This window comes from Papaver somniferum, chromosome 2 (genome assembly GCF_003573695.1).
Source record: "Papaver somniferum cultivar HN1 chromosome 2, ASM357369v1, whole genome shotgun sequence".
NCBI lineage: Eukaryota > Viridiplantae > Streptophyta > Magnoliopsida > Ranunculales > Papaveraceae > Papaver > Papaver somniferum.
The window spans coordinates 72,472,607-72,486,212 of record NC_039359.1 but is presented as its reverse complement, the minus strand read 5'-3'; the positions used below and the strand labels follow the sequence as shown (position 1 = coordinate 72,486,212).

At 36.2% G+C, this 13,606-nt stretch overlaps 1 protein-coding gene across 1 annotated transcript; it reads right to left on the bottom strand.

Annotated features, from left to right (window-relative positions):
* Positions 1-7,152: 7,152 nt before the first annotated feature.
* Positions 7,153-12,248, bottom strand: LOC113353511 (AT-rich interactive domain-containing protein 1-like). Its single transcript, XM_026597080.1, has 4 exons — positions 12,194-12,248; positions 12,041-12,083; positions 8,817-9,109; positions 7,153-8,386 (listed from the first exon to the last, which is right to left on the bottom strand). Exons 3-4 carry the CDS (start codon positions 9,093-9,095, stop codon positions 7,271-7,273), a joined length of 1,395 nt encoding a protein of 464 aa, XP_026452865.1. The 5' UTR covers positions 9,096-9,109; positions 12,041-12,083; positions 12,194-12,248; the 3' UTR covers positions 7,153-7,270.
* Between the last annotated feature and the right edge of the window lie 1,358 nt (positions 12,249-13,606).

Genomic DNA, 13,606 nt, shown 5'->3' with positions numbered 1-13,606 from the left:
ACAGTCTATATCGGGCAGTTCTATCCTGGACACATCTCCGTTGATGGGGTATAGCATCTCTCATTCTTGAGGAGTACCCGCGGACTAATGTGTTAAGGACAATTTACTGAGCGGGTGGCTCTGCCCGCGTGTCAAGTTGTTGTTTTCAATTAGTTGATTATTTTCAGTACAACCAGATTCATCTAATGTTTGCAGTTTCATTGATACGGTTCCAACAACAACTTAACTCGTGCTACTTTTATTTAACAACTGTTGTTGTTTACAATTACACTTAGTGAGCAATATAAGTCTCTTTCGCGTCACATATGAGATCATTTGTAATTAGGGCCTGACATAGTTCAAAGTGGTAGGACAGGGAAGATGCTTACAATTATACTAACCGCAAGTGCACGGTGTCAACAATATAAACAAGGAAAATACGGGTAGATCCCACAGAGACTAGGGCGATGTAGAGTTGATTCTAAGGTCTTTCTATACTGATTCAAATGAGAAGTAACAACAGGGGGTTTTGTTTGCGTCGATACGACAAAGTGATGGATGCTTATACAAAATAAATGAGATTACAGAGCAACAAATGATAAACTAGAGCTTTTAATCCACCTCCTAAACGCATAGAAATCCTTAATTTGATATACTAGCTCTCCTTCAATCAAGGAGCTATAGAAGTTCTAGCCTCAAACTACCTTGAAGATGTGATATACTCACTAACAAAGATGATGATTTAATATCAGCAAAAGATGTCAATCCCTAGAATTACTTGTCTTTCTAAGGCACAAGAAATCACAGATTGAACTAAAAACAGTTTACATAGGCTTGAATATTGACAAAGAGTTAATCCAACTACCTAGGATGCCTGACATACAAGGTGAAAGAAATTTTCCAAAATTCAGAAACTAATCATGCTTTTCATTGAAATCCCATAGAGAAGAACAAGTAGAATCAAACATGAGGAATTCTAATTATTAAAGAGGTTTCATCTCTGCCCTAGCAGAGAGTTTTAGAACATAATACAAAATAAAATTAAACCTAAACTAGTACTGCATATTGCACCGGCTATTTCGGTCTTCGTTTTTTTATCTACAAACCCTCCCCCAATTTATGCAAGTTTCTCCCCCCTTTCAGTCCTACTATCATCATAATATAACATAAAATTTTGGGGTTTTATTCTCGAAACTCACCACTGCAGCAGTATTCTTTTTATCTTTCACAACCACGACCTTATCTTCAATGGATTGTTTATGTTGATGGTGTTTGAAGGAACAACAATTTCAGACGTAGCTTGTCAATTCATTCACTCTTGAGAACCAATTTATCCGACCTATTCTTGCTCACATAATAATTACTGATTCTAGGTCTAGCTTGATTGATTTGTGAAAGATGGAAATAGGGTATAGAGAAGATACAACCTCTTAGGGTTTAGGTGTTCAAACAGATGGATGGAGATGTTTCTGGGTGAGAGATGAGGTGGTGTCGGGTGCTATGGTTCTGATATGAAATGGTAAAGTGGGAGGCAAATAGAGAATACAAAGTAGAGGGATGGGGGTAACAGACAGATACAATGGAGAAGAAACAACTTTGTTTCTCACGTGAAGAGCCTAGGGTTAGGCTTTGGTGAAGTCATCAAGGGCATGTTTGGTTGCTTACTTTAGCTTTGAGTAGATATCATTTAATGGCACACCTTTCCTTGGATATTAACTGTGCTAGCCTCTTTGCCATTTAATCTTCACTTGAGTCAGTAGTAAGACCAATTTCTCATACTTTGTCTACACCAGCCTCCATTCTTTGGTTCACCATTTAGTATCAGTACCTACACCACAACGCAAAAATGAGATTATTCCGACAATATTACCCGCTAATGAACATATGCACCAAAATACAAGATTTGATATAAAATGAGATCTTATAACACTTGGGATGTGATAAAAGACAACAAAATAGCCAAGAAATATGCATTATTAGGCACCGATCACACCCCCAAACATGAATTTTTCTCGACCTCGAGTAAAACAAAATCTAAGAAAAGTTCTAGGACAAAATATAAGCTCAGATTCCATGAAAGTGATACCTGCATTAAGTTTTTAGCTCACAACAAATGGATATGTCAATCTAGCTTTCAAAGGCACAATTCTAGCACTGAAACAACTAAGGACATGTGATAAGAGTGTAAAGTGTATCTCCCTGGGACATGCATAGAGAATGATTTACTCTAGGAAGTTAAGACTGCCAATCGCTAAGAGATAGTTTTCAGGCTAAGAACTGAATTCAAAGCCAAGCTAGCTGTCCGGATTTACGAGAATTGTGAATGTTCACCTAAGAGTTGGTGATATTTCAGTTTACCGCGTTGTACATCGATGGCTACACCCTCCTTGCATATTACAAGACCATTTACAACACAAAATCAACAAAGAACATTGACTGCATATTTACATTGACTACTCTCTTTTTGAGGCAAGGGAGATACTTTAACATTTTTACTGAAATAGAACATAATAAACACCGAGTACTTCTTTTTCTTTTCATTTTTCATTTTTTTTTTGAGTTTTTTTTCTCTTTCTGATAACTGATTTTTCATCTGACTTTTCAACTGAATTTTCATCTGACTTTGCAATAACAAGAGATACAAACACATTACATGACACTTTTATCAAGAGGCATCCCTTTTCGATGCACCAGGTCAAATTCAATGGTTTCTTTTCTTAACGTATCCTCCATCTTCTATCCCAACCAACCAGAGAACAAGCTAGTCGAGTCTCATTTAGTATTCTAGATGATTGGCATATTTCAATTCTCCACAAAATGTTTAGAAGAAAACATTTCTTTACTTGAGTTTTATTATTTTATTGTCCCTTTCTCCATTATGGTCGGTCACATTTCCAAGGTGGTCGGCCACTTCGGCACTATGCCCAAGTGGTCGTCCACTATGACCAAGCTGGTCTCCCTCAAGTATTCTCTACTTTTAGAATTTTGAAACCTATTGGAATAATTAATAATTAAGAATAATAACTAATATAAGGATGGTCATCCAGAATCACTAAGGTGACCGACCACTATGACCAAAATGGACGTCCCTCGAATATTCTCTACTTATATAGTTTGGAGGCCTATTGGAAAAAGTTTCATTGATTTATGCAAGAAAATTGCAGCTATAATTTCCTAGTCACCTAGAACCATAGCCAACAAAAACTCCATCGTGGTTGATTAACCCTTTTTGCTCATAACTTCTCCGGACGACCTCAATCTTTTCGGGTTGACTCCATATTTCAATTCTCTATAAAATGGTTAAAATAAATCATTCATTAGGTTGAGTTTTATTCATCCATTCTTCATATATCTACCAGGTTCGGCCACATTCCCAAGGTGGCCAGCCACTATGACCAAGATGGTCTCCCTCAAGTATTCTCTAGTTATAGAATTTTGAAACCTATTGGAATAATTAATATACAAGAATAATAAGTAATATAAGGATGGTCATTCACAATCACCAAGGTGGCCGGCCACTATGCCAAATTAAATGGCCAACCACTATGACCAAGATGGTCTACCTCAAGTATTCTCTATTTATAGAATTTTGAAACCTATTGGAATACTTAATATAAAAGAATAATAACTAATATAAGGATGGTCATCCATAATCACCAAGGTGGCCCGGCCACTATGCCAAAGTATCCAGCCACTATGACCAAAATGGACGTCCCTCAAAAATTCTCTACTTATAGAGTCTGGATGACTATTGGAAAAGGTTTCATTGATTTATGAAAGAAAATTGCAGCTATACTTTCCTAATCAGTTAGGACCATAGCCAACAAAAACTCTATTACGGTTGATTAACTCGTTTTTCTCATAACTTCTCCGGACGGCCTCACAATGACCTCAATATTTTAGTGTTGACTCCATATTTCAATTCTCTGCAAAATGGTGAGAAGAAATCATTTATTCGGTTGAGTTTTATTCATCCATTCTCCCTATATCCATTAGGGTCGGCCATATTCCTAACGTGGCCGACCACTATGACCAAGATGGTCTCCCTCTAGTATTCTTTACTTATATAGTTTTGAAACCTATTGGAATAATTAACACACATGAATAATAACTAATATAAGGATGGTCATCCATAATCACCAAGGTGGCCGACCACTATGCCAATATGGCCAGCTACTATGACCAAGATGGACGCCACTACGAGTTCATCTTCCAACAATCCAACAACTCTATAATTTAAATAAATAAATCTAAAAACATGTAAGATGAAAAACGTTGGAAATAACCTGTGTAATCACAATTTTCGCTATACCAAACCCTAGTTATCCTTCAAAATAAGAATAAATTTTTAATAGTAGTTTTCTAGATATGCATCAGGTTTTTTATTGCCTGAGCAGAGAATTCCTTCGCATTATTGAAAAACTCATCGATGATAGGATCATTAAGTTTTTCTAAGTCTTCAGAGATGTCTATTAACTCACTAAGTTATGTCCCCAACGAGTGTTCATAGTAAGTTATCTCATCTAAGGATTGATTGATTTGAAACTTCCAATCATTCCTCTTAGATACAAAGTTCTTCAATTTATCCCTAAAATCAATATCATGTTGACAAATAGATAAAAGAAAAGTTGAGGAAGAACCTTCTTCATTTGCAGTTGAAACCTTCTTTCGCTTCCTTGATGATTTGATTCCTTCACACAGATAGACATTGACAGCTTCTACTGCACCCTTTTTGGTGATTTCTCTTGTTGTACGAAGATTTTATAGTGCTTCTCCCAGCGTAGTTGAAATTTTCTGACAACGAACTTAACTGAAAGTTTCTATTCGTTAATGCATATTTTCATATACGCAATTATTCTTAGAGTATGTATATATGACTATGAAATCAAGACAAAGGTGAAGGCTTACTTGACGTTCACCTAAAGCATTGGGATGAATAAACTACTCCACCATGTCAAGTTGGAAGACTCTATCATCTTCAACATCAATGTGGGTTTTTCCATTGGCGCGTCCTGGCTCCCTCAACACTGCGCAACTACTCTGCCTCACCAACCTTTTCTCATTAACTCTATCATCTCCAACAGTCGTGTCTATGATGGATTTAACTTTCAAGGTTACGGCGACAGCGATACTATCAGCGAGAGGCTACTCCAACTACTTTTTCGTGTCGACACTGCCAAGATCTGATGTTAATTCTGATTACGTCGCCCAATCTCGATACCTCTCTTTACTACTTGCACGGGATGGGATGGCAAATTTTATGCAGCAGAATTTTATATACTCAAGCCGGCATCCAAAGAACATTATCTGAGACGAGTGGAAGGTACTTGTTGAATTTTATTTTTAAATTCATTAAAGGTGTACTGTCATCATCACAAATATATAATATGCATATCTAATTCCAAGAATAAAGAATAAAGACACAATTATACAATATGCATATCTAATTCCAGAAATTTAGAATAAAGACTCTGCTACTGGAAATAAGAGGTCCTCACTTATCTATATCGCCTCAATATATATGTTATAGCTTCACCCAGTCGAACTCAACATTCTATATATACATATACATATACTTACTGCATAGCTCATTATCTATATTTTTATAGGTGCAATCCTAGCAAAGCGAAGTTTGAAACGGAATTAGAGAACCAACAGGTTATGCTCTTTTTCAACTCTTTTTCCTTTTCTTTTTTAATAGGTTAGTGTAATCCTTTCTTATTTTCTCATTTCATTTAATAGGTAAAATTGAAAAAGCAAAAGTAACTCTCCTTTATGTACTTGTTATTTACTTTTATAAAAAGTTAAAAACTTTATGTATGAATAAGATATTATCTTCCAATCATAAAAAAAGTACACACATCTAGGACGAAAGAATTTGCACCCGAGGAACTTTGATTATCGCCTAATTTTCCAAAGGCCCAAGAATGTCATTGAGCGCAATTATGCGGTTCTATAGAGTGAACTCGAAATCAGGTTCAATGGCTCCATATACACATGTCAGGGTCCTCTCTTCATATTACCTTGGCATAACATATACTGAGGGAAGAAATGATAACTGGAAGATTAAGATACTGGTGACATGCAAGTGCTCGACCTTTCTCCTTTCCTATACAATAAACTACAAACCAAGAGTGGAAGTGAAGACGCTCAAAAAGTGTCCACGGAATCAAAAGGTGCTTCAATCTCTGAAAGGAAAAGGAAACCAGGTCTGGGTTTTTGGTGGTGCACAAACGGTAGGTGATTTTTGGTCAGTGGACGACTAATTCCATGCACTACCAGGATAGGATACACATGGTGATGGCAGCAAGGCAAGTGAAAGACTCGATTGTGACTGGAGAAAATGAATTAAATCCCAACAGATTCTAAGGCCCGGAAAAATAAATAGTGGGATCAGATCAGACTAGTAAAGGAAATTGCTGCTGGAAATCTGGATGTCTAACAGCAATGGATGCGAGCAAAGCACGCTGTCCTGTTAATACTGCTGAGATAGAAAAAACTACAATCGAGAGTAAAACAAAAATCTAAAAATAAGTAGGAAAGAAAGTAGTAAATTAATGTTGGTCCTAGAGAGAGCGGATACAAGAGAGCAAAGAAGTGTCCATATATCTAAAAATCAGCTTATCAGTCCTGCAAAGATACTAGTTCCTAGTAATTAACCAGAGAAACAGAACATTGGATACCTTCACATGTATAAATCGAGATCGGCTAGTGCTTGGTCCGAGATGGTAGAGTAAGAAGGCAGTGCATTGGCTTCAGAAAACAACAGTTTCATTCAATCAGTTATTCCCCATTTCGACAGTGATGTAGAGTGCGCCTCAGCAATAAAATAGAGCTAAATGCAATATAACTTTGAGACAATTCACTAGAAGATTTAAATCTTGAGGCAAGGTATTTGCAGATGGTCTCTGGCTATCAAGTGATGGAAGGAGGGAACCTTAATTAATCATCTGTTGTCTGCTGATGATACCCTCACTTTCTGAATGCCAGTGAATGAGAAGTGGTAAATCTTGTTGGTACTAGATGGGTATTCAAGGCAGTGACAGGTGTTGGGTTAAGTATAAAAAGAAGTTCCATTGCAAGAATTTATGCTGGCTGGATTAGCAAAAGTATTTGGGTCTTCCTTTCGCAATAAAGCAACTCTTGCTTGGAATGGAGAAGAAACTCATTATGAAAGAAAATTCATATGCATTACTAAAATTTTACAAGACAAGACAACAGACTACTGAGTAATAGCTAGGAACCTCAATTGAGTGTATCAGAGATTTCAAAACTGAGAGCAGATGTTGTCTTAATGGCCTCCACTAAAGTATTTTCTGCTTTTGCGTTTGATACTACTCTCCATCACAACAGCATCATTGTCGCCGTGACTATTTACACGTTTAGCGGCTAACCTGGTCTGTTTGCTCATGCGGCTAGGAACGAATACATTAAAGTAGTAACTGAATATACTTTTTCTGCATTTTCCAGAGAATCGCTTCAGTGCAGGTACCAAGAAACTATCACTCTGGGTTATAGGGTCCATTCTCACAAGACTTTCAAAACATTGCTGTTCCGTTGTTGTCCACAACTTCGAAACTTCCTCGCCCATTTCATCGAATTTCCAGGTAAAGTAAGCATTTCCTAGTTCATCTTGTAGCTGGAGTCCTTTCTTAAATACATGAAGTTTGATGCAACCTCCACACCCCATTGAATAGCAGGAGCATGAATTCAGTCTTCCCTTTCCTATCCCTTCTTTTTCACTATCTTCTGTATTTTTGCCTTCGATTGGCCATACCTTGGTACCCATATACCTTGAATCAAATGAATCACTTTGACCATCAGTGGAGGATGTATCACTTTTCCTCGGCCCAATCCAATCTGGAATGTCAGCCTGATGACATGAGCCAACTTGAACTTTAACTCTTGGGAGAGAATAACTAATGAAGTTCTGTAACCTAGGTGATCTACGAGCGGTCTTATGTTTCTCTTGACTGTATTCATTTGGCATACTTGAACTATCTACCAAATCATCAGAGTCGGACAGAGATGAAAAGTTTTTGTTGGTTATCTTAGCTGGAGGCACATATACCTGATTCAATGGAAGATTGCTGCTCGCCTTCATTGACTGGTTCACTCTAGGTATGTTCTCAATGTTTGGCTTTTCCGGAGTCGATGCAACACTGATTGAATCATCAGATTTGTAAAAATGACTATTCCGGACCCGTTTTCTGGAGAGATCATCAAGATATCTCGACGACCCTACTGAGATGGAAGGTCTGCAAAGATACTGCTGAGACCTCTCAGTTGAGTCAGTGCTATTGATTAAGCATGAAACTGAAGAAGCAAAAGAACTTTGCTCATTTGGTTTTGCTAGAGGAGGGCTAATTGCACATTTATTTTCTAACAGATCAAGTTTCCGCTTTTTCTGAAAAGAGAAATGGAATAGACATAAGCAAGCAACTAAATGTAACAAGAACCAAGCTATAATAGATTGTGTTAACCTCTTGATATATAGACAACATGCCAAACTTTTGACTCGAGTTTCTACCCAATACAATCTATAAGCATCATAAGCTTTAATGGGGAGGCCACTACTTTCAACTTCGGGAGGTAGTCAATCAAAATTCAAACATATCACCAGGAAACAAACTTCCAAAGCATTATGTAATTATGTTTGCGGCTGGGCCGGATTTTATGGAGAAATTGGAAAAACAGAAACCATATTTTCCTTGTCGACTCGAGATGAAAAGTTCATGAGACTGATGAGTTTACTATGTAGTCCTACAGCTGTAAGTGCTACCTACAACCAAAACAATGATAAGGAAAAGTTGAAAAGACAATGTGTTGAAATTTACCCAAGGAAATTCAGTAGTGCTCAGAGAGATATGTTCCCGTGCTTTAAGAATCTGTCTCCTCCTAAGTTTCTCCAGTGGTGGCTTTGCCTTGCAAGGATCCAAAGCAGCTGTTCTTAACCATTGCAATATGTCCCACCAAAATTCATTCTTCTTACTAGACGATGAACTTGAATCCACATTCTCTATGGATTCTTCATTAATCTCTGCATATGTACTTTGAGAACCCGGGACTTGATTATTCAAGATGGTTCGGGTGCCATTACAACAAAATGGTGCCATTTTTTTCCGTCTTCCTACAAGATTGTTTCTGACTAATTAATACAAGCACTTGATAGTCATTTTCATCAATCAATCTCCATAAGAAATACTAGTTATTACAAGATTTCGCACCAAGCTACTATAGCACCCTTAAGTAAAGACTAAGTAGAACAATGGATTTGTTCATTATTGAAGACCCTAAACCTAAATTTCTAAACCATTCAAGATCTCCAAACTAAAAGCTCAGGGAGAAGGTGTTGGTTTTATTTTGGTAAAAGTAGAAGGCAAAAAGTTGAAATAGGGTTTTGGATGCACATAGAAGTAGTTTTTTTTGACTTAAATAAGCAGAAAGTTAAAAATTACTTCATTTTTTTCCGCGGATTTGATTTGTTTGGATCTGACTAAAATCATTTGACTCGCTGGATCTGGCTCGATGTGTTTATTTTTTGAATTAGATCTAATTCAATATGCTCAAAAATATGCGAGTCAGTGGCTTGGTCCTATGAATTAGAATATTTTATTCCCTGACTCAAGCAGATCCGAATCAAGAATTAGATTCGAGTCAAGTAGCGAGTCAGATCAGTCAATAACTAAACCAAATCGTCTGAGATCTGACTCGCGTCAAATCAAGAGTTGACTCAGATCCAAATCGCTAACCAGATGCAAGCAAACATGTTAATATAGTACCTAATTTTAGATTAACTTTTAAAATCTCAAATTAATTAATTAATTAATTAAAGAAAATTATCTTTAATTTACTTCTTGAGAAGAGGAAACATTTTCGCTTTTCTTTTTTTTTTCCTTTGAAAAAGATGTTTATATTAAAAAGAAGAATATTTATAAAAGAAGGAACCTTCAAATTGTCACATATGCAAAACAGTATCCTAATGAAAATCACATTTTCAAAACATCACTTTCGCTTTACTGCTCAACACCCTCTAATAATATAGAGGTATCAACGTTATAATTTTCCAGATGTTTTCAAATTTTAGGCTGATGGGCATAAAAGATCGAATTTTTTACGACAGTAAATTAATCTCACGTTAAATGATTGGTTCTCATAACTAATGGATCAAAAAACGCTCGAGTAGCACGGGTTAAGATTTTTTTTTTTCCTTCAAAAAAAAACTCTCAGATAAGAACAGCGAATAAAGTTTCAAGGATTCTCTTATTTATGGGTATCAATCCTTTGTTACATGACCTTAGAGCAAGGGCTTTGGTGGTAGAGCTATCAATAGGTACCCATTATGCGGAACCGGAATACGATAGATAGGGTTAGGTTTTGGGTCCTAAAGTTGGATCCATTAACGATTTAGGACCCGACGGATAATTACTCCACTGGACCAGAATCTTAACGAGTCCAAACGGGTAATATCCGTCGGGTGCCCGGTTATTCATTCTTTAATTCATTTTTTTAGAAGTATTAAGTTAGTTTTGGCTTTGATTTTGATTTTTTTTCATTTTTATATTTTCCTTACATTTAATCTTTACTTAGTGCGTTGATAAAGAAATAATAAAAATAATTTAGATTGAAGCCAAAAATAGAAAGATGGAAAGTTTTTGAGATTTTTTTTATAGTTTTCCTAATATCCAACAGATATCTGTAATTTTTAGCGGGTCAGGTTCTGGGTCCACAAATTTAGGAACCGGAACGTTAGGAACCAGACTCGATTTTTATAAGTAGGATCTGGTCAAGTCCGGTTCCGGTTCCAGGTACAGTGGTACCTAGGAGGACCCGGACCCGTTGACAGCCCTAGCTATAGGTTTAATTCTATCTCATTCAAACTCAAAAAATGCAATGGTTTGCCTATTTTGGGGCCAAGTAATAAAATGGATCCGGAACTGGAACCGTTAAAAACACTGAATACCTTGTCGGGTTCAGATATTTATTGGGGTTCGAGTATTTATCTGGTCTTTCTTAAATCAATAAATATTTCTCGTGTTGGCTTAAAACTGATATTTTTTATATAAAGTTAATGTTAAATAAATCTAAAAAAAAAATAATGAAAAAAAATCTAAGAAACACTAGACAAAATGCATTTTACGTAAATCTAAACCAAAAAAACAAATATGCGGTACACAATATCCGGGGGTAGCCGATAGGTAGAACCCGTTGGGACTCGAAAGCTTATCTGTTCATAATGGTTTTACCCGTCGGGTAGCAATTCATCTGAGTCTGGTTCAGTTCCAAGTAATCGGGTGACCTTTGACAACCCTAATTTTATCGTCTTGGGTTTGCCTTTGCCACGTAGTAGACATCTTTAGGTTAAGTCTTATGGGCTAGATTGAAGGTGCTAGATTAGCAGTTAAGTGTTGCAATTCGGAAAAAAAAGTGTGGCATAAGTTAATACTAGTTCTCTCCTACCAGTTGCTAGCATGTGAACTAGCAGCTAGATAGTTTCTCTGAATGATTCAGCACCAGAAAAAACACATTTTCGCTGAATGATTCAGCACTGGACGATATATCTTTTAATCTGACAGCTAAGATTTAAAGCGCTTAACCATTCATCGTTGGGCGCCGAATGGTTCATCGCTGGGCGCTGAATGGTTCATCGCTGGGCTGACGTGGACTGCTAATCTAGCTGCTAGATTAGCACTCCCATAAGACTTAGAAGGTAATCCTAGCTGACGTGGACTGCTAATCTAGCTACTAAATTAGTACACCATAAGACTTAACCTTAAACCAAACTACATCGCTGGGAAAGAGTAACTCCTTCCACAGCTCTGGTATCTAATCATAAAAAATATTATTATTTCGAATATTAGGGTTTTAATTAGGTACAATTTTGGATATTAAGACTTGTTACCTGGTTAATTGGTACTTTATTTAACTAGATCTTTCTTATGTCAACTTAATCAACAACAAAAATCATGATTTTTCCATAAGTTCTTTTATGTTACCAGTAGAAATGGAAAAGGAATGAACATCTTATATTTTGATTTATCTTATAGAATATGAGACTCACCTTTGCAATAATAAGAAAGAATGATTGTTCCTCAAGACTTTGCCTAAGAGAAAAAGAAAACATAGACATCATCAACATCAAACTAATTTTGTTTGGCATAGTTATTGATATGAGAATATAAAAAAAACCCATCCCTAAAAAATAATTACATACCTCAACCCTAAAAAAAACCTTGATGCCCGTCTCCTACTTCTTCTCTATGTCTCCGCCCTTAATGTTGATTTATGAATCTCTAAAGTTTGGTATTTATAGATGTAGATGGATAGAGCTTTGAAAGACTGGTGGTAGTCATATTTGGTCAAAATTCTTTTGCTAAAATATATGACCAAACACTGTAAAGAAGGAAAGTCATAAATTGAGTTTGACTCAAATTGGAATTAAAAACAAAAAAAAATGCCTACAAATTAGGAGAATGTGAACAGATATCTATGGTAAGAATCGGATCCATGAAAGTCTTCCTTAGATTGAATATTCCTTTCCCATAATCGTAACGAAAATGTTTAATCCACCTAAGGGAGATCCCACAAAATCCACAGCGTGAGAGAAAATAGGCGACCCCATTTTCATTGCTACGATCCCGATGTTAGAGAGTTTTACTCTCATCCTTCAGATCACCTCACGGTGTAAAGCACGGTGCAAAACCGCCGTGCGTGTATCATAGTTGTAATCATAACTATTGGACTCGAAAACAATGGGGTGGTGGATTGGGAGAGCGTATCAAAGCATACATACTGATGTGCTTGGTATAAAAAGGAGCCATCATATTATTCACAAGTCCAATGATCACTGTCACATAACCGATTAGCAGCCCAAAAATCAGCCGTAACCATCAGTGAAGACAATTTCTTCTTCTTTCATACCTTTAACAGTGTATTGGAATAGTTTTCAAATTACGAATGTAGAGATCTATTAAGAAAAATTCTTGAGAAATACATTTTCTTTGAAGGCTATTATTGGGGCATCAAATTTCATTAGAGGGGCGTCATCTAATAAGATAAAAACGGATCATCCATAAGTAATATCAAAAACCTCTTATCTAAAATAATTTTGTAATGACTAAATAACCCTTATTTAGTTAATTTTAATTTAATTTAATTAGATAAAAATTAAATTAATGAATTTTGATGTATACTTAGTGAATTCTGGACAAAGTTTTTGTGGGAAGAAAAACTGGCCGTAAAATAAAATTCTACGGTTGGAAATAATCCAAACCTGGACGTAAAATCACTTCTACGGTTGTAATTAAAAGAAAACTAGACATAAAATCAGATTCTACGATTGGAAATAAAAAGAACCTGGATGTAAAATGAGCTTCTACAGTTGGAAATAGTTCAAACCTGAACGTAAAAGTACATGCAAATAAAATTCTACGGTTGGAATTAATCCAAACCTGGACGTAAAATCACTTCTACGGTTGGAAATAATTCAAACCTGGACGTAAAATCACTTCTACGGTTGGAATTAAAAGAAAACTGGACGTAAAATTGGATTCTACGGTTGGAACTAATCCAAACCTGAACGTAAAATGAGCTTCTACGGTTGGAACTAATCCAAACCTGGACGTAA